A 19,259-nucleotide genomic window follows, 5' to 3' on the forward strand; every position below is an offset into this window, starting at 1 on the left:
CCAACTTTGGGGGGCTCCGACGTCATTCTCGGTCGCGGTATGATTGTCATTTTCAGTGTTGATTATGTTGATATATTGATCTTCTCAATACACTTTACTTCATGCATGTATTTTTAAATTTTTTTTTAGCATGATTTCAAACTCTGGGAAAGTTTCTATTGGACGTCAGTTTATTAATTGTCCGTAGTGTTTATTCGCAATAAGCCAGCCACAGGGGGTATACTCTATCAGGTGCCTGTGCTGACAAGATAGGTACACGTATAGTGGAAGCGTAGATAATTGAGTTCTTATAATGTCTGAGCAAAGTTTGAATAAACTGCATAAAGAAATAAATATAATTGTCTATAACAAATCTACCCAATGGTCAAAACAAAACAGATTGGAAACGGATATATTGAGGGTTTTCTTGTCTGTCATCATCTTCCCCAGGCAAGGGCGTTAACTGACTATAAAAATCCAGTTTTCACTCTTGCCAAATTAGGCTTGTATTATGGAGTTATATTTTGGCTGGACTTACGATTCCAATCAAAATCGCGCAACGAAATCGAAATCCGGTTCGTGAACTGTCATGCAGATTTCGGTCGATTGCAGTATTTGTAAAGCATGTGCACCGCCAACTTGTTGTCAACAGTTAATTTCCAAATCTTTTCATGTTTTTAATCAAGGTGCTCACGTGACTGGATGCGCTTCACTGGTGGTGTTACGATCGAGCCCAGGAATTCCATCCCAGTTCGGCAAGGGTGGAAACTGGACTTATAGTCATATAACACTCTTGCCTCGGGAAGATGGTCTCTCATTGATTTCTGTCCCTGTCGCTCGCTACCCTCATCCCTGGTAGATATTAGCTGGGCTGCCTTTTGCATCAAGTCCGGTAACTCTGAACAACGACCCTGCTAGCGATTCTGTTGTCTGGAACTCGCTCTCTGGGATTCCTTCTCTCAAGCTGGTCACGTACAACTCATCTAGGTTCTTCCCTCCCCACGCCACGGACGTGATCTTTGTAGCGTTTGGCAGGGAAACCTGTAGGAGCGGTGCCGCTGAAGCAGATTGTACACAAGACTGTAATTTCTATAAGATCTGTGAAATCATTTTCTGAAATGTATGGTACATAGTTTCATCCTTGGGGACTCGCAATTGTTCTACGCACTTCCGGGGCGGTCGGGTGGCCTAGTGGTTAAAGCGTTCGCTCGTCACGCCGAAGACCCAGGTTCGATTCCCGACATGGGTACAATGTGTGAAGCCCATTTCTGGTGACCCCCGCCGTGATATTGCTGGAATATTGCTAAAAGCGGCGTAAAACCATACTCACTCACTATCTCACTCACTCTACGCCCTTCCCAAGATCGGGTTGTTAGTTTTTGTTTTTGTTTTTTTGTTTAACGCCGCACTCAGCAATATTCCAGGTATATAACGGCGGTCTGTAAATAATCGAGTCTGGACAAGACAATCCAGTGATTGACATCATGAGCATCGATCCACGCAATTTGGATACGATGACATGCGAGCATGACAATCCGATTCCGTTAGTCGCCTCTTACGACAAGTAACTCCTTTCATATTGAAGTCTTGACTTGTAATGTCATAACTGAGATTTCAAATGTTAAGGTTTAGCTAACTCTTAAAATCACGAAAATAATGTTGTTTAGGTTACCTTGTTCATACGCGTTGGGACTTCACAATACCATGACAGTCGTGTCTCTTTAGTAACAGTTATACAACAGAGACATTCCTTTGTTTCCTAAGGAAAACTGGAAAAATACACGAGTAAAACTACTTCGTATTAAAATTATTTGCCTACCTGTTTTAGGATCAAATTTGGCAACCATTCCACCTCTAAAGCAGGCAACCCACAGATTGCCGTCCGTGTCAATAGTCATGCCATCAGGGCCGGGGACGTTGCCTTTAAACTCCGGCACGGCGTCAAAGTCTACAGCCACCCTCTGATTGGCTGCAATGAAACATCAGTTTCAAATTTACCCAGGGTGACTGGAACCTATAGCCTTTGGTCATCCTCTCAACATCAATATTTCCGACTGACCGATCAGAAAAACTCACAGGAATGTTGTTAATAAGACATTAATGAGATATCGCACTCTCCATTGAACAGTGTCGTAAGTCTGCCTCGATACATAACCAAACATCATTGCTTGTGCTCTTCCCTTAGACAAAATGAACCTTAGCAAAGAGAGCAATTAATGTCGCAATCAAGAACAATAATACTAACAATATATATTATATAAAGAAGAAGAAGAACTCATCATCTGATGCTGACGAGATGCTGGACTCTATTCTTTCAATACGATGGTTCGGTCTAGTTACTTGTAAGATCAGAGTAATAATAGGTCTTCAGCAACCCATGGTGCCATAAAAGGCGACTATGCTTGTCGTAAGAGGCGACCAACGGGATCGGGTGGTCAGGCTCTCTGACTTGGTTGAAGCATGTCATCGATCCCAATTGCGTGGATCGATGCTCATATTGTCAAGCTCTGGATTGTCTGGTACAGATTCGATTATTTACAGACCGCCTTCATATAGCTTGAATATTGCTGAGTGCGGCGTTGAACAAAAATCCCAAACAAACAAGACTTGTACCATTTTATAAGTAGTGACAGTGGCATCCAACAATCATCATGTCTTCATTGATATAACAGCTTTGAACTGCTAGGCAAAACGTGGCATTGTTTGTAACTTTCAATTGCAGACACATCAAAGGCTCGCGATGTAGCATAACGAAACTTGCATTTCAGTTATCAAACTTCAAAGTCTATGTAACTTACATATATTTCCAGTGTTGATGTCGTAGTCGAATGCGTACACTTTGTGTGGTCTCGAGTCGTTGTAGTACATGGTGGTGTTGTCCGGAGACCACGCCAGGCCGTTAGAGACTGTCACGTGCTCAACCTTCTTGGTCAGTGTACCGTCAATGTCCAAACAGTACAGGTTGCCTTGCTCAGCTTCTTTACTCCATGTACCTGAAACAAACACACTCACATCGTATCTGTTTGTTTGTTTGTTGTTTAACGCCGCACACAGCAATAGTCCAGGTATATGGCAGGGTAGAATAGGTCTTGAACAAACCATGCTTGTCGTAAGAGGCGACTAACGCGATCGGGTGGTCAGGCTCGCTGACTAGGTTGAACATGTCAGCGTATCCCAATTGCGTGGATCGATGCTTATGTTGTCAATCACTGGGTGGTATGTCCAGACTCGATTATTTACAGACCGCCGCTGTATGGTTAGAATATTGCTGAGTGCGGCGTTAAACAAAAAATAAAAGTACATTTATACACGGCAAAGGGGCACCAATGGGTAACTTAGAGTTCCGCCCCTTTGCTGACCGGATCTGCTGGTCGTGTGTTCGAATCCTATATCAGCCCAGATTATGATCGTTAATCTGTCAGAACCTGAATCTCACTATCTGCTATGACGTCAATACCTGTTCTTGCAGTTTTAAAGAAATGGCTCACTTTAAGTTTTCACACAATAGGCTGCCCTAAATGCTGTTAAACACCAACTCACTCACCTCCCCACAGACGTCCTTTTGGATCACATTTCCCATCATTCATCCTGTTGTTGCTTTTTCCGGGGTCCACTTCCGCCAACTTGGTGACGGTCTTGGTGTTCCAGTCAACAGCTGAGAAGGTGAGATCCAGTCCCACCACCAGACCCCCTTTACTGCGGGGCACGACAAACCCTACAGTTCCATCTGTAACGTTGAAAACAACAACATACATGCACACAACACGCACAAGAAGCAGACCAAATGGCACCTCAGTACCCTTAAACTTGTCCTCCAGGAAGACGCATCATAATCCGTCTGGACTTCAGCAAAACCAGCAGTAGACCTCATTAATCTAGTCTTTAAATAGCATCTAGAAGTGATAAACATAAGAGAGAAACTTTATGGATGTTAACTTCTTTATCATGAGGAACACAACGTTTCGGAGTATATGCTTACTAACAACATACATGCACACAACACGCACCAGAAGCACACGCAATGGCACCTCGGTACCCTATTACATTCCCTCCAGGAACACGCATCATAATCCGTCTTGACTTCAGGAAATCCGACCTCATTAATCTTGCGTTCTCGCGATCTCCAAAGCTCGAGATCGCGAGAATGCGAGAACATCTCGACCTTTGGAAACGAGTTAAATATGCCAAAAATGCGAGAGTGCGAGAACGCGAGAATGTCCATTAAAATATTCCTGTAATGTACCCATCAATTCCTTAAAAATGTTCGAAAATCTTATGAATTAAGTATTTCCATGTTTCGCACCATCTGTTACACATTGATAAATGTTGCCTTGACCTCTGAATGTCAGCCAAATTCTAATTCGCTCTTGATCCCACTCTTTTAATCAAGTTTGTTATATTTGTCAGTTTTAGTCAAATTTCGGATTGACGTTGACATTCAATCTTAAACAGACCCGTTTAATCCTTCAATGTGACCTAGCCATTTTCATAGCTTAATTTGTCTCCTATTGCCTACAGTGCACTTTGCCTACAGTGTCATTATAACAAATTCATGATTCAGCTTGCTCATACAGTGCACTAAATGTCATGGTGATGACAAACTTACTGAGCTGGATCATGTCGTTGGTGCCGGTGACGGGGTTGTATCTGAAGATCTGGCCGTTGCTGATGTCGACAAACAACAACGTCTGAGTAGCGTCGTCCCAGTGAGGTGCTTCCCCGACCTTGGACGCCACATTTTTCAACACAGTCTCCACCTTGTACGACATTGTTGGTCGCCTTCTGACACTCAATTTGGGATGCTCCTAAAACTCAAGAGTACATCCATAGCCTTTGAGTGGAGTTTCAGATATGCGCCTGGCCGCTCCCGTGGTCTAGTGGATAAGGCGTCTACCCGCAGAGCGGAAGGTCTGAGGTTCGATCCCAGACCGCATCATACCAAAAACGTTAAAATATGATACTTGCTATTACCCTACCAGGCGCTGGGCAAAAAGGGAGTGAGTGAGTGAGTGAGTTGGGTTTAACGCCGCTTTTAACAGTATTCCAGTTATATCACGGCGTGTCAGCTTAATGTGGGAGGAAAGCCCGAAGTGATGCAGGTCTCAGACGTTTACCACTTCGGTGAAACCCACGAGCACGGGTATGGTGCTGACAAACCTAGAAACATAATCGGGGCGAATCAGGATTCGAACCCACAACCAAGGGACGCAACTCTGCACAGCGAATCGCGGCGCCTTAGACGACTGGGCCACCCGTGCCCCCCAAAAGGGAGTGAACAAGGCCTGGCCAGTATACTGTATATGAGTGCTGTATTCGCAGTGTTAAACTGCGGAATGGTATCTCAGTGGGCTAGCACTATAAAACCGGATTTTGCCCGCTCTAGTACAAGCACGTACGCACGCACGCACGCACGCACGCACGCACGCACGCACGCACGCACATACACACACATTCATCGCTTTAGAAGTGAAGAAATCGTGAACGCTACGACGCTAAACCCTTTTTCGCCTGACCACCTCAGCTATACGCAAGTTATTGTCACCCTTTACATGTGATGGGGGCATAATGGCATCGAGCGGTATGCTAACTCGCTGATCTGATCAGGATCTGTTGATTGTTCGTTTGAATGCCAGATTCACCCTGACATGATCCTAGTTTGTCATCACCAGATCCGTGCCCGTAGGCCAACATCTCTTACCCGTGTTACTGTTGCCTTTCATCCCGCACAGAGGTGACACGTGGTGATATAAAATGAAATATTGTTTAAGTCGTGATATAACTGAAATGTTGCTTTTAGCTGTGATATAAACTGAAGTACAATCCAAATCGGCGTTTAAAACGCTAGATTTTACTGAAACTAACCAGTGTTCACAAACTCCTCCCAAAGAGCTCCAGGGAAGACAGCTGACCCTATTAATGCTATTTACCGTATTAACTCTGACAACCAACAGACATAACATCAGGGTATGACTGTGCATTAACAACATACAATCCCCTATTGCAATATGAAGTATAAAGTTCAAGGAAGAAATTGTATACCTACTGGAGGCGATCCTGGTTGTGCGGCTACTGTCAGTCATTAGCTATGTTTGTATAGCTATCTATATCTATCAGACATATCATTGAACCTGTTAAAAAACATGACGTCGTGCCACACTTCAGATAGTCATGAGTGAGTAAGTGAGTGTGGTTTTACGCCGCATTTAGCAATATTCCAGCATTATCACGGCGGGGGACACCAGAAATGGGCTTCACATATTGTACCCATGTGGGGAATCGAACCCGGGTCTTCCGCGTGACGAGCGAACGCTTTAACCTCTAGGCTACCCGACCGCCCCAAGGTAGCCCCACGTTAACTATATACAGGCAGAGAATGTCCAGAGAATATATGCTTGTGAACATGCTGACTTTGGAACAGACGATGTTACCAAGTGAAAAAATCTATCTTCCAGCAGCTGTTCTGATAAATAATTATACTTATCTAAGTAACGTGGTATACATTTTACCAAGCCGAGTGGCGCGTTTTTCAAATTTGGGATTGAGAAAATATTATTCATGCCATTCGTGCCATTCATCCAACAACAGCCTAATGGTGTCATTTTCCTGCACGATAATGCGAGGCCTCACACGGCAAGGCTGACCCAGAACCTCCTAGCAAACGCCAACATTCACGTTTTACCATGGCCGGCATGTTCACCGGACATGAACCCAATCGAACACATGTGGGTCATTCTCGGCCGCAAATCAGGAATCGCCCTGTGCCTCCAGTTAACCTCCAGGAATTGGAAAAATGCCTCCTCCTCCATGAATGGCAAGTTTTTTTGTAATGTCCTTTCAAACACGTGGTATCGTTTCTTTTGGACATTAGTTTATATGTACATTATGCTATGACGTGTAATATTTCGTTCTGTTTCCATGTTCTGAGTTACAGATCTCCATCAGTTGTGAAGTTGGTAAGCGGCGACTAAAGGGATCGGGTGTCAGGCTCACTGACTTGGTTGATGCATGTCATCGTATCCCACCTGGACAGGTCAATGCTCATGATATAAAACACTGTATTGCCTGGTCTAGACTCGATTATTTACAGACCGCCGTTATATAGCTGGAATATGACTGAGTAGGGCGTTAAACAACAAACAAACATTTATGACTGAGATCTGAAGACGAGAGCTTCAGAGTTAGAGCAAAACTCAACACGATGCCAACTGCATAGTGTCGGTCCCATCATGTGACTTCTTAACAGAGGTGAGGTGAAATGGGGTTTAACGTCGCGTCCAAGATTATTGCACTTATATAGCGACGTGCATGTACGTGTGTGTGTTTGTGTGGCTGCTTGTACTAGTCCGGACTGATGCCGATTTATAGTGCTAGCTCACTTAGATACCATGTCGCAGTTTAACATGAATACCCCACTCAGACACAGTATACTGACTCCGAGCCGACCGGTCCTTGTTTTAGCCCCTTAATGCCGAGCGCCAGACAGGGTAACAACAAGTGCCATCTTTTAACGTCTTTTGGTATGACGCGGTCGGGGATCGAACCCCGGACCTTCCGCTCTCCGGGCGGACGCTCTACCACAAGACCACGGAGGCGGTCCTTCTTAACAGAAGATGTTGACTCTGTGGTGATTGCCGCACTCCTGACTGCAAATGCAACGGTCCACACCATGACCACACATGTAGTAGCTCAGCCAAAGTCGAGAAAGTAAAGCGACCAACTATATCCTCCGCCGGCTCAAGTGAGGGCAAGTCCAGGTGGAGAGACAATGTGGCGGCTACCAAGGTCACAGGGAAGGATCTCTTGCTGCAGCTACTGGAATGCATTACTGAGTTAAGATTTATGATGTTATTAATTAAGTCGGGACGGAATTTTTAAATATTTGATTTGATTTGTTGTACAGAACCTAAAGAATCTGAAATGATGTGAACGTGTTTGTGGTTAAGACTCTAGGCTTGATGGAGGGTATAGCCAAGAGGGAGGGAGTATGGTTTTACGCCGCTTTTAGCAATATTCCAGCAACATCACGGCGGGGGGCACCAGAAATGGGCTTCACACATTGTACCCATGTCGGGAATCGAACCCGGGTCTTCGGCGTGACGAGCGAACGCTTTAACCTCTAGGCTACCCGACCGCCCCGGTATAGCCAAGAGTTCTGCAATGTTAGTGTGAGTATAATTTTTATAATGTTTAGTTAGTTGTTAGTTTGGTGATGTTTTTTGGTTGACTAACATGAATTCCTAGTCCTGTTGTTTTGTCTGAGTTTATTCATGCATGTGTGTATATCCTCAACCGCAAAAGAAACGCAAGTCATGTATTTTGTTTGTGAAATGCACAAAATAGTTATTTGTGAAAAGAAATGTACACAAACGTAATGAGACACATTGAAGAAAAACGTTTCACTATTTACTTCATTCTGCGCATGTCGCACAACGCAGTCGTTTCGTCGCGTTTGACGATTTTTACACGTGCAGCGCAAATCACATGCAAAATGCATGCATTTACCCTCTTGTCCATCCTTTGTGAGCCACCAATAAAAAACACGAAGCATTTCACACTCGACATTGTTCGATAAACTGAACTCGTTGCCATTGGGATGATACAGGCCGGAACAACGTCAAATGCAGTGGCGTCTTGTGCCTACCATCACCAGATTGGTCGCAAGGCATCAACAGACAGGCAGTGTCCAAGACCGGCCTCGTTCTTGACGGCCGATGGTAATTACTCAAGGGCAGGACCGTGACATCCGGGTGACACATCTACGTGGCCAACAGCGACGAGCAACACAGACATCTGCAACCATTCAAGGTCCATGTCATCCCGTGTCAGCCGACACAGTTCGTCGTCGTCTAAGAGCGGGGGCAATCAGATGTCGTCGTCCTTACGTCGGTCCCATACTGACTCAACGTCGCCATCAACGTCTGCAGTATGTCCAACAGCAACTGCGTTGGCGACGTCAACAGTGGCAACAAGTTTTCAACTCAGACGAAACAAGGTTCAACCTTTCTCACTCCGATGACCGCATCAGAGTAATGAGCGACGTAATGGGAGTTACGCTGACTGCTGTGTCTTACAGGCGGGTGGGGGGGGGGGGGGGGGGGGAAAGAAGCATCATGGCGTGGGGAACCTTCAGTTATCATCACAGGACCCTCTACACGTGTTCCGTCAGCGTGTGACTGCTGACAGGTACAGGGATGATGTTCTTCGTAATCACGTCAGCCCTTTTCTTCCTTGGTCATCCTCAACTCCAGGTCTTTCAGGACAACGCTCGTCCCCATACAGCACGGGTCTCTATCGACTTCCTCCGAATAACATTCATGTTATGCCCTGGCAGTCTTTGTCATCAGACATGGCGTCAATTGAGCATTTCTGGGACGAGATTGGGAGACGTCTTCAGGCTGCAAGGCAGTCACATTCACTTCAGGAACTGGAAGCCTTTTTGTTGCGGGAATGGAACGGGATTCCTCAAATCTTCCTCCAAAGACTTATCGACTCAATGAGACGGCGATGTGCAGCCTCTATCGCAGCCAACGGAGGCCGCAAATTCTATTGATGGACACGACTGACACATGTCTGTGTGGGATACCCTTTTTTCGGTGGGATTGTTCAATAAAACAATCAACACTCATTTGTTTTCTCTGTTATGATTTCTTAATATTATCTTCATATCTTTTAATGGTCTTTACGTTATCCACATTTTATGTACAACTTCTGTTTCTTTTGCGGTTGAGTATATGTGTGTATGGTTGAGTGTGATTGTTGATTTTTCTGTTGTAGTTAGTTTTGGGAGTGTTTGGAAGGCTTTTTTTGTTTGTTTGTTTTTGGCTTACGCCGCCCTCAGCAATATTCCCACTATATGACGGCGGTCTGTAAATAATCGAGTCTGGACCAGACAATCCAGTGATTGACATCATGAGCATCGATCCACGCATTTGGGATAGGAGGGCATGTTTTGAAGGCAGTGTGGAGGGTTATGTCTGTTTCAGGTGATGGTTTATCTTGCATGTCTTTGTCCGTTAGTGATGCAAAGGTTATGTTTACTAGTTTATATTTACGTGTGAGTTTAAGGAGGTGGGTTAGGTTGGTTGGTTGGATGGTTGGTTTGTTGTTTAACGCCGCACTCAGCAATATTCAAGCTATATGACGGCGGTCTGTAAATATTCGAGTCTTGACCAGACAATCCAGTGATTAATATCATGAGCATCGATCCACGCAATTGGGATCGATGACATGCATCAACCAAGTCAGCTAGCCTGTCCACCCGATCCCGTTAGTCGCCTTTTACGACAAGCATAGTCGCCTTTTACGGCAAGCATGGGTTGCTGAAGACCTATTCTACCCCGGAATCTTCACGGGTCGGGTTAGGTACAGAGCTTGTGAGGGATTACAGAGCTTGTGAAGGATTATGGTTGAATTGTCTGAGTGTGAGTTCATTTGTGTTGTGGTATTTTATTTGAATAGTTTGACGATCGGCTATGTATATATATTGCAGCATAATATATTTACATGCTAAGGCATTAAGAATGTAACAATGCTTCCCGTCGAGCTAACATTTTATTAAGGGATTTGGCAGTATAATCCATGTTGCACATTAATAAACAGAAGTTGTGTACATCATATTAAAACGTATAGCTTATCCCCGAAACAGTGGGTCAACGTGTCTTGTAGAAAGAAGACCTATTAAGCGCCTAACACTTCTAATGATGTCAAGCAATCACACATTAAAATATACACCTGTCATATATTAGAATTAGTTATGTGTATGATATCCCTATCATGGGAGCGTGACTATAAACCATAACTCACTCACTCACTCACTATCATGGGAGCTGTATAGTAAAATTGCTTCCACCTTCTGTAAGGCGAAAGTTTGGCACGTGTGTGGCTTACAGGAGGGCTTCTAGTAGACAGACGAAACTCAAGATTTGACAGAATACATAAAAGGATCTCCTGTCTTTATTCGTGTGGAGCAGATTATCTGTCCCCATTGTTATGGTCGTTATAGAGCTGATACTGCTCTACCAGTCCAGATAAGATAACACAGCCAGGGTCAGATAACAATGGAACTCAATGCCGTTATACTTGAGAGTGTATATCACATTTGGCTGCACTTCTCGACACTTTTTGTATTATATACAGTGACATCATTCGTCTGTATATGGAAAAATGATACAAAGAATATGTAAGATATATCAGCTTATGTATGCCACTTGGCTCCCATCTCTTATTTCCGTCTCTTTAGATACACATCAACAAGTCAAATAGTATTTAACTGTTCAGGTTGTCAGTGAGTTTTCTGTGACTTGGATAACTGTCTCAGAAAAGAACAAATTGTCCGGGTTCCTCTGTTTCAAGGTTGGTACACATTTTCTGGGAACGCAGATAAATGAGTTCTTATAATGTCTGAGGACAGTTTATATACATCTAATTTAATGAATGTAATATAATTGCTGAAAGCATTGCCTATAACAAATCTACCCAAAGACCAAAACAAAACAGATATTGAGAGTTTGCTTGTCTTTAATTGATTTCTGTTCCTCTTCGCTCGCTACCCTCATCCCTGGTAGATATTAGCTTGGCTGCCTTTTGCATCAAGTCCGGTAACTCTGAACAACGACCCAGCTAGCGAGTCTGTTGTCTGGAACTCGCTGTCAGGGATTCCTTCTCTCAAGCTTGTCACGTACAACTCATCTAGGTTCTTCCCTCCCCACGCCACGGACGTGATCTTGGTAGCGTTAGGCAGGGAAACCTGTTGGAGTAATGACCCTGAAACAGATTGTACACAAGACTGTAATTTCTATAAGATCTGTGAAATCATTTTCTAAAATATACAGTACACAGTTACGTCCTTGAGGACTCGGGGCCGAGTATGTCGCCATTGTCATACGCCATTTAGTTTTGTTTGTTGTTTAACAACGCAGTCAGCACAGCAATATTCCAGCTATAAATAGTCGAGTCTGGACAAGACAATCCAATGATTGACATCATGAGCATCGATTCACGCTATTGATACGATGACATGCATCACCCACCCGATCCCGTTAGTCGCCTCTTTCCACAAGCATAGTCGCCTTTTACGGCAAGCATGGGTTGCTGAAGACCTATTGTATCCCTGATCTTCACTGGATGGTGGTTGTGCAATGGTGGATCTGGCCACTTGGGTCGTTGTTCAATCCATGCTACGGAATTCGCTGTCCCTGACTCAATTAACCAAAACCGTGACATAGCCGACATACTGCTGATTGAACCTTAACCAACATTTACCTTGTCAGTCCTTTCATATTGACGTCAAGAATTGTAATGTCATAACACAGATTTCAAGCGTTAAGGTTTTTCAAAATCCTCAAATTAAATTAATTTTGTTTAATGACCTTATTTATACGTATTGGTGGGGGAGGTCGGGTTGCCTAGTGGTTAAAGCGTTCGCTCGTCGATTCCCGACATGGGTATAATGTGTGAAGCCCATTTCTGGTGTCCCCCGCCGTAATATTGCTGGAATAATGCTAAGTCGTAAAACCATACTCACTCACTCACTCATACGTGTTGGGACTGCACACTTGCATGACCGTCGTGTCTCTTTAGTAACAGTTTTACAAGAGTTACATTGTTTTTTGTTTCCTAAGGAAAATAGAGAGTGAAACTATCTTATGTTAAAATTCTTTGCTCACCTGTTTTGGGATCAAATTTGGCTACCATTCCACCCCGGAAGCAAGCCACCCACAGATTGCCGTCCGTGTCAATAGTCATGCCATCAGGGCCGGGGACGTTGCCTTTAAACTCCGGCACGGCGTCAAAGTCTACAGCCACCCTCTGATTGGCTGCAATGAAACATCAGATTTATCTTTACCCAGGGTAACTGGAACCTATAACCTTTCGTCATCCTCTCAAACATCAATATTTCCGACTGACCAATCAGCAAAACTCACAGGACTGTTGTTTATAAGACATAAATGAGATATCGCACTCTCCATTGAACATCAATACAGACCCTAAAAGACGAACCGAACCAGAGCAATGAGAGACGTGATCTACGAATAGACGGGTATGCTGTTGAAGTTATATTCCGCTGTGCATATTACTCAAAAGAAGTTAAGGACCACCTGAGTATTTTATGATATAATAGCTAACCCGTCATTCAATGACAGATAAATGTCACAAACAACAACAATAATACTAACAGTATATAGATGGACAGAGGAAGAAGAAGAAGAAGAGTGAGTGAGTGAGTAATCAGTAGCATTTCAGTAATCAGACACTTAAAGTCTATGTGACTCACATATATTTCCAGTGTTGATGTCGTAGTCGAATGCGTACACTTTGTGTGGTCTCGAGTCGTTGTAGTACATGGTGGTGTTGTCCGGAGACCACGCCAGGCCGTTAGAGACTGTCACGTGCTCAACCTTCTTGGTCAGTGTACCGTCAATGTCCAAACAGTACAGGTTGCCTTGCTCAGCTTCTTTGCTATATGTACCTGAAACAAACACACTCACACCGTATTTGTTTGTTTGTTTGTTGTTTAAGGCCGCACACAGCAATATTCCACGTATATGACAGGGTAGAATAGGTCTTGAACAAACCATGCTTTCTGTAAGAGTCGACTATGCTCCATCAGTTGTGAAGTTGGTAAGCGGCGACTAACTGGATCGGGTGGTCACGCTGGCTGACTAGGTTGAAGCATGTCATCGTATCCCAATTGCGTGGATTGATGCTTATAATATTAATCACTGGATTGTCTAGTCCAGACGCGATTATTTACAGACTGCCGTAATATAGTTGGAATATTGTTGAGTGCGGGGTTAAACAACAAAAAATACACTTGTACACGGCAAAGGGGCACCAATGGGTAATTTAAAGTTGCGCTCCTTTGCTGACCGGATCTTCTGGTCGTGTGTTCGAATCCCATATCCGCCCAGATTATGATCGTTAATCTGTCAGAACCTGAATCTCACTACCTGCTATGACCTCAACAGCTGTTCTTGCAGTTTTACAGAACTGGTAAACGCCCATGATCTGTCTCCCTTTAAGATTTCACACAATAGGCTGCCTAAAATACTGTTAAACACCAACTCACTCACCTCCCCACAGACGTCCTTTTGGATCACATTTCCCATCATTCATCTTGTTGTTGCTTTTTCCGGGGTCCACTTCCGCCAGCTTGGTGACGGTCTTGGTGTTCCAGTCAACAGCTGAGAAGGTGAGATCTAGTCCCACCACCAGACCCCCTTTACTGCGGGGCACGACGAACCCTACAGTTCCATCTGTAACTTTGAAATAACAACATACATGCACAGAGCACGCACAAGAAGCAGTACCCTATTAATTCCCTTCAGGAAGACGCGACGTAATCCGTCTGGACTTCAGCAGATCAGCTGACCTCATTACTCTATCTTTGATCCCTCTTATTCTTTAACGCATTGCAACGTGTCTCTACCTCAGCTAATAGAAAGGTTACAAGCAAACCCTTTTCGGCTTGGGAATTAACCTTTCTTTTGCAATATGGCTCTACATCAGAAAGTCACATGGCTCTTGCTTCCAAACTTGTGGTGTAACAAAAAAAATATACTTCTGCTTTGGTAAATATATGCCCGGCGTAGTGTAACATACGAGAAATGTCCGTTAACATTCCTTCCTGTATTCCTTTAATGACATGCCTCCTGTATTCCTTTAAAGACATGTTTCCTGTATTCCTTTAATGACAACTTTCCTGTATTCCTTTAAAGACATCCTTCCTGTATTCCTGTGATTACATCCTTCCTGTATTCCTGTGATGACATCCTTCCTGTATTCCTTTAAAGACATGCTTCCTGTATTCCTGTGATGACATCCTTCCTGTATTCCTTTAAAGACATGCTTCCTGTATTCCTGTGATGACAGCCTTCATGTATTCCTTTAATGACAACCTTCCTGTATTCCTGTGATGACATCCTTCCTGTATTCCTTTAAAGACATGCTTCCTGTATTCCTGTGATGACATCCTTCCTGTACTCCTTTAATGACATCCTTCCTGTATTCCTGTGATGACATCCTTCCTGTATTCCTGTGATGACATCCTTCCTGTATTCCTTTAAATACATGCTTCCTGTATTTCTGTAATGACAACCTTCCTGTGTTCCTTTAAAGACATGCTTCCTGTATTCCTTTAATGACATCCTTCCTGTATTCCTTTAATGACATCCTTCCTGTATTCCTGTGATGACATCCTTCATGTATTCCTTTAATGACATCCTTCCTGTATTCCTGTGATGACATCCTTCCTGTATTCCTTTAAAGACATCCTTCCTGTATTCCTGTGATGACATCCTTCCTGTAAATTTGTCAGCTTTGATCAAATTCCTATTAAACAGTATCCAAGTAACCGATTGACCTTGACATTCAATCGTCGTCAGTCACCTTTCATCCTTTAATGTGACCTTGACATTGTTATAGCTACATTTTCCTGTTGCCTACAGTGACCTTTACCGACAGTGTTATCAAAACAAATTTATGGTTCAGGGCAATTAACAGCAATATCTTCACCCCTCTGCCGTAATGATCATATCCATGCAATGTCATTGTCAACAAACAAGGAATAATAAACGTTTAATGTATTATATAATTCAACACAATTAAAAAATGATAGTAAATATTTCACATTTCTCACAATGTAAAATCCCATATGAAAGACATTTGATCAAGTCATAAATACTCAAAATGTCCTGTGCAAATGCATTTTTCAGAGATATTGATCTTCAACGTCACACAATCATATTAAGGAATTTTTCGCAGTACTTACATATCAATTCAAAGCGTGTGCTTGAGAAAACTAATTTTGTCGACAGTACAGTTTTAGCAAACACACAAAACAGCTTCCCTTTACGAGGAGCTGTTCATGTCAAGAACAGACAAACTGCTTTATTTGGTAAATGGCCAACTTTTAGAGGCAGATGGAAGGCAACAGTGAATGTACAGCAAGATACGAAAGAAGAATTTAAGGCATTCCTCGCTATGATAAGAATGTTGGTAAAATGGATATTTAACCCTTTATTTCGTGTGGAATTTACACCCATATATAAGCAGGACACGTTAATACATGTGAATCACTCGTAACACCATCCATGCTGATAACTGTTAGCACACTGTTGGAGTGAGTGAGTATGGTTTTACGCCGCTTTGAGATATATTCCAGCAATATCACGGCGGGGGACACCAGAAATGGGCTTCACACATTGTGCCCATGTCGGGAATCGAACCCGGGTCTTCGGCGTGACGAGCAAACGCTTTAACCACTAGGCTACTGTTGGAAACTGGTCGCTGAAAACCATCTACACGGGAAGTATAAAGTTTTCTAAATGTCAGGTTGATCACAAACTTACTAAGCTGGATCATGTCGTTGGTGCCCGTGACGGGGTTGTATCTGAAGATCTGGCCGTTGATGATGTCGACAAACAACAACGTCTGAGTAGCGTCGTCCCAGTGAGGTCCCTCCCCGACCCTGGCCACATTCGTCAACACAGTCTCCACCTTGTACGACATCGTTGGTCGCCTTCTGACACCCAATTTGTGATGCTCCTAAAACTCAGAGTACATCCATAGCCTTTGAATGGAGTTTAAGATATGCGCCTGGCCGCTTCCGTGGTCTAGTGGATAAGGCGTCTACCCCCAGAGCGGAAGGTCAAATGTTTGATCCCAGACCGTGTCAAACCAAAACCGTTTAATTTTAGCACTTGCTGTGAACAAGGACTGGTAGGCTCGGAGTCAGTATACGTTATATGAGTGCTGTAATCATGTTAAAATGCGGAATGGTATCTCAGTTAGTTTGCACTATAAAACCGGATATTGCCTACACTAGTACAAGCACACACACGCACTTTCATTCACGTCCCTATAGAAGTGCAGACATCACCTGACCACCTATATATGCAGAGGTACGCCCCTTTGTCGTGATAGGATCTGCTGATTCACCCTGACATGATCCTAGTTTGTCATCACCAGATCCGTGCCCGTAGGCCAACATCTGAGACCTGTGTTACTGTCGCCTTTCATCCCGCACAGAGGTGACACGTGGTGATATAATTGAAATACTTTGTGCAAGTCGTGATATAACTCAAAGGCTGTTTAAATAGTGATATAACTGAAATGCTGTTGAAGTCCCGATGTAACTGAAATGCCGTTGAAGTCGTGATATAACTGAAATACTGTTTCAGCTCCAAAGTAGACAGGTAACACAATTAACTCTGACAAATTATATCTCTTTAAAACATGAGGTATGACTGTGCAAAAACTACAGACATACCCCTATTGAAATATGAAGTATAAAGTCTAAGGAAGAAATTGTATACCTACTGGAGACGATCCTGGTTGTGCGGCGACTGTCAGTTACCAGCTTTATATATGTTTAGATATCTATATCCATCGGGCATATAGTTAGACCTGTAAAAAAACATAGAGTGGCGTCGTACCACACTTCAGGTAGGCATAAACAGCCCCACATTAACTGTATACAGGGAGAGAATGTCGACATCAAGGTCAGGTTGACCCACACTGAATCCCAACTATATAGGTCATGTATATTCACTGTACTGAAGGCCACCGGCCTATATGAAGACTTTACTATATATAGATATGTTTGTGAACATGATGATTTTGGAACAGACGGTGTTACGTAGTAAAAACAAACGTAACGTGGTATACATTTTACCCAGCCACAAGGTGCGTTTTTTTTCAAATTTGGGATTGATAAAATATTTTTTATGCAAAGTGAATAGTCCGGGAGATATACGTGCTTCAAATCTCAATTAATTACATTTTCCAACCAATCAGATTTCAACGCACACATTCGTTGCAGGCATGATTAAAACGCCTTCGGTGATTTATTGCCATGCTCGGGGCGGTCGGGTAGCCTAGTGGTTAAAGCGTTCGCTCGTCACGCCGAAGACCCGACATGGGTACAATGTGTGAAGCCCATTTTTGGTGTCCCCCGCCGTGATATTGCTGGAATATTGCTAAAAGCGGCGTAAAACCATACTCACTCACTATTGCCATGCTAACACTGAGTGTACACATATACGCATCTGTGACGGAATGTTTGATCAGCGACATCCAGAACTAGGTGATCGGTATAACATGTGGGTCAGTGTGTTGTGATATGACATCAGACGTCTCGTGGTACGTATGTATAATGGACTCGCTAGACACGGTTTGTGATAAAAACGATTTCTAACTGCGACTCGTTAAACAGTCTGACTTAATAAGATGCATTAAAGATTCAAATCATCTTAATGCAAACACTCAAGATAGAACAGCTACATTTAACTTTACACAGTTCAGTGTTTTATGTTATCCAAGAGAATCTTCCCAGGAAGCTTTTATGTGGTGAGCGTGTCGCTTCCTCAGATAACATTTCATCCCACATCCCACATCCCACATCCCCATCCCATTCCGCCCCGGCCCGCCCCTCCCCACATCCCCATCCCCATCCTACCATCACCATCCAAACCATGCCCAGAGAGACGGAAACTGATGCGAAGTGATGCAGAAAACATAATCAAACAGTTGGACAGAATAAAGTTTATATAAAATGACATATTTACAAGATAAACTAGCTGACCAATCAGAAATAACTGATATGACAACTTGGAATGAATCATTGCATAAAGGAGAGATACACACGCTGATAGCAAACAATACAGGAACTGTTATAAGGAGCATTGTTTAACTTTGTCTGAATGAGTTATAGCTTGGACACTTGGGTAACATTGACGATAATAAAGGTTTTAATGCATGTTTGACCCATGACTGATTGCTGCCAGTGCTGATTAAGCTAACACCACGATGACTTTGCTTACTTTTTCTCAATAAGTACTTGGTCAACGTATGCTGATTTTCGGAATCGTTTACTGAAGTGTCCAAGCAAGAAAACTTTACGTAACATTTGAACGAAATGAATGAATCAGATGTCATCGATAGTTTGTTATTTTCCCGAGGCAAAAGAGTTAACTGACTTTAAAAGTCCAGTTTCAATCCTTGCCGAACTAGGCTGGAATTTCTGGGCTCGATCGTAGCCCCACCTATTACGAGTTATGTCCCTTCTATGTTTCACCTGTGGACCAACCAGATTCTACCTCTCGTATCACTTGCATATGCTTCAAACAAAATGGCGGCGCCCAGGCAAGTTGATCTGATCGATAATCAAGATCTATATTGTGATAAAACTAGTCTTACATCGCCAAGTGCACCCAATCACGTGAACACCTTGATTAAAAACATGAAAAGATTCAGAAAATATCTGCTGACAACGAGTTGGT

At 43.3% G+C, this 19,259-nt stretch overlaps 2 protein-coding genes across 8 annotated transcripts; both read right to left on the bottom strand.

Annotated features, from left to right (window-relative positions):
• Positions 1–141: 141 nt before the first annotated feature.
• On the bottom strand, positions 142–6,062 carry LOC124114361 (regucalcin-like). 3 transcript variants are annotated; one of them, XM_048400120.1, is made up of 6 exons: positions 6,023–6,049; positions 4,586–4,784; positions 3,524–3,706; positions 2,778–2,972; positions 1,799–1,948; positions 142–1,037 (listed from the first exon to the last, which is right to left on the bottom strand). In XM_048400120.1, the coding sequence occupies exons 2-6, from the start codon at positions 4,746–4,748 to the stop codon at positions 826–828; spliced, it is 903 nt and encodes a 300-aa protein (XP_048256077.1). In that variant the 5' UTR covers positions 4,749–4,784; positions 6,023–6,049; the 3' UTR covers positions 142–825. The 3 variants fall into 3 exon arrangements, with proteins under 3 accessions (XP_048256077.1, XP_048256076.1, XP_048256075.1); XM_048400119.1 differs by having other exon boundaries at positions 143–1,037; positions 6,019–6,062; XM_048400118.1 differs by having other exon boundaries at positions 143–1,037; positions 4,586–4,790; positions 6,023–6,046.
• Positions 6,063–11,478: 5,416 nt separating this feature from the next.
• On the bottom strand, positions 11,479–17,515 carry LOC124114359 (regucalcin-like). 5 transcript variants are annotated; one of them, XM_048400116.1, is made up of 6 exons: positions 17,299–17,515; positions 16,329–16,524; positions 14,052–14,240; positions 13,253–13,447; positions 12,645–12,794; positions 11,479–11,742 (listed from the first exon to the last, which is right to left on the bottom strand). In XM_048400116.1, exons 2-6 carry the CDS (start codon positions 16,486–16,488, stop codon positions 11,531–11,533), a joined length of 906 nt encoding a protein of 301 aa, XP_048256073.1. In that variant the 5' UTR covers positions 16,489–16,524; positions 17,299–17,515; the 3' UTR covers positions 11,479–11,530. The 5 variants fall into 5 exon arrangements, with proteins under 5 accessions (XP_048256073.1, XP_048256072.1, XP_048256074.1 ...); XM_048400115.1 differs by having other exon boundaries at positions 16,329–16,530; XM_048400117.1 differs by having other exon boundaries at positions 17,295–17,515.
• Positions 17,516–19,259: the final 1,744 nt, after the last annotated feature.

The sequence above is a fragment of the Haliotis rufescens genome, unplaced genomic scaffold (genome assembly GCF_023055435.1).
Source record: "Haliotis rufescens isolate VD_foot unplaced genomic scaffold, xgHalRufe1.0.p SCAF_2, whole genome shotgun sequence".
Lineage (NCBI taxonomy): Eukaryota > Metazoa > Mollusca > Gastropoda > Lepetellida > Haliotidae > Haliotis > Haliotis rufescens.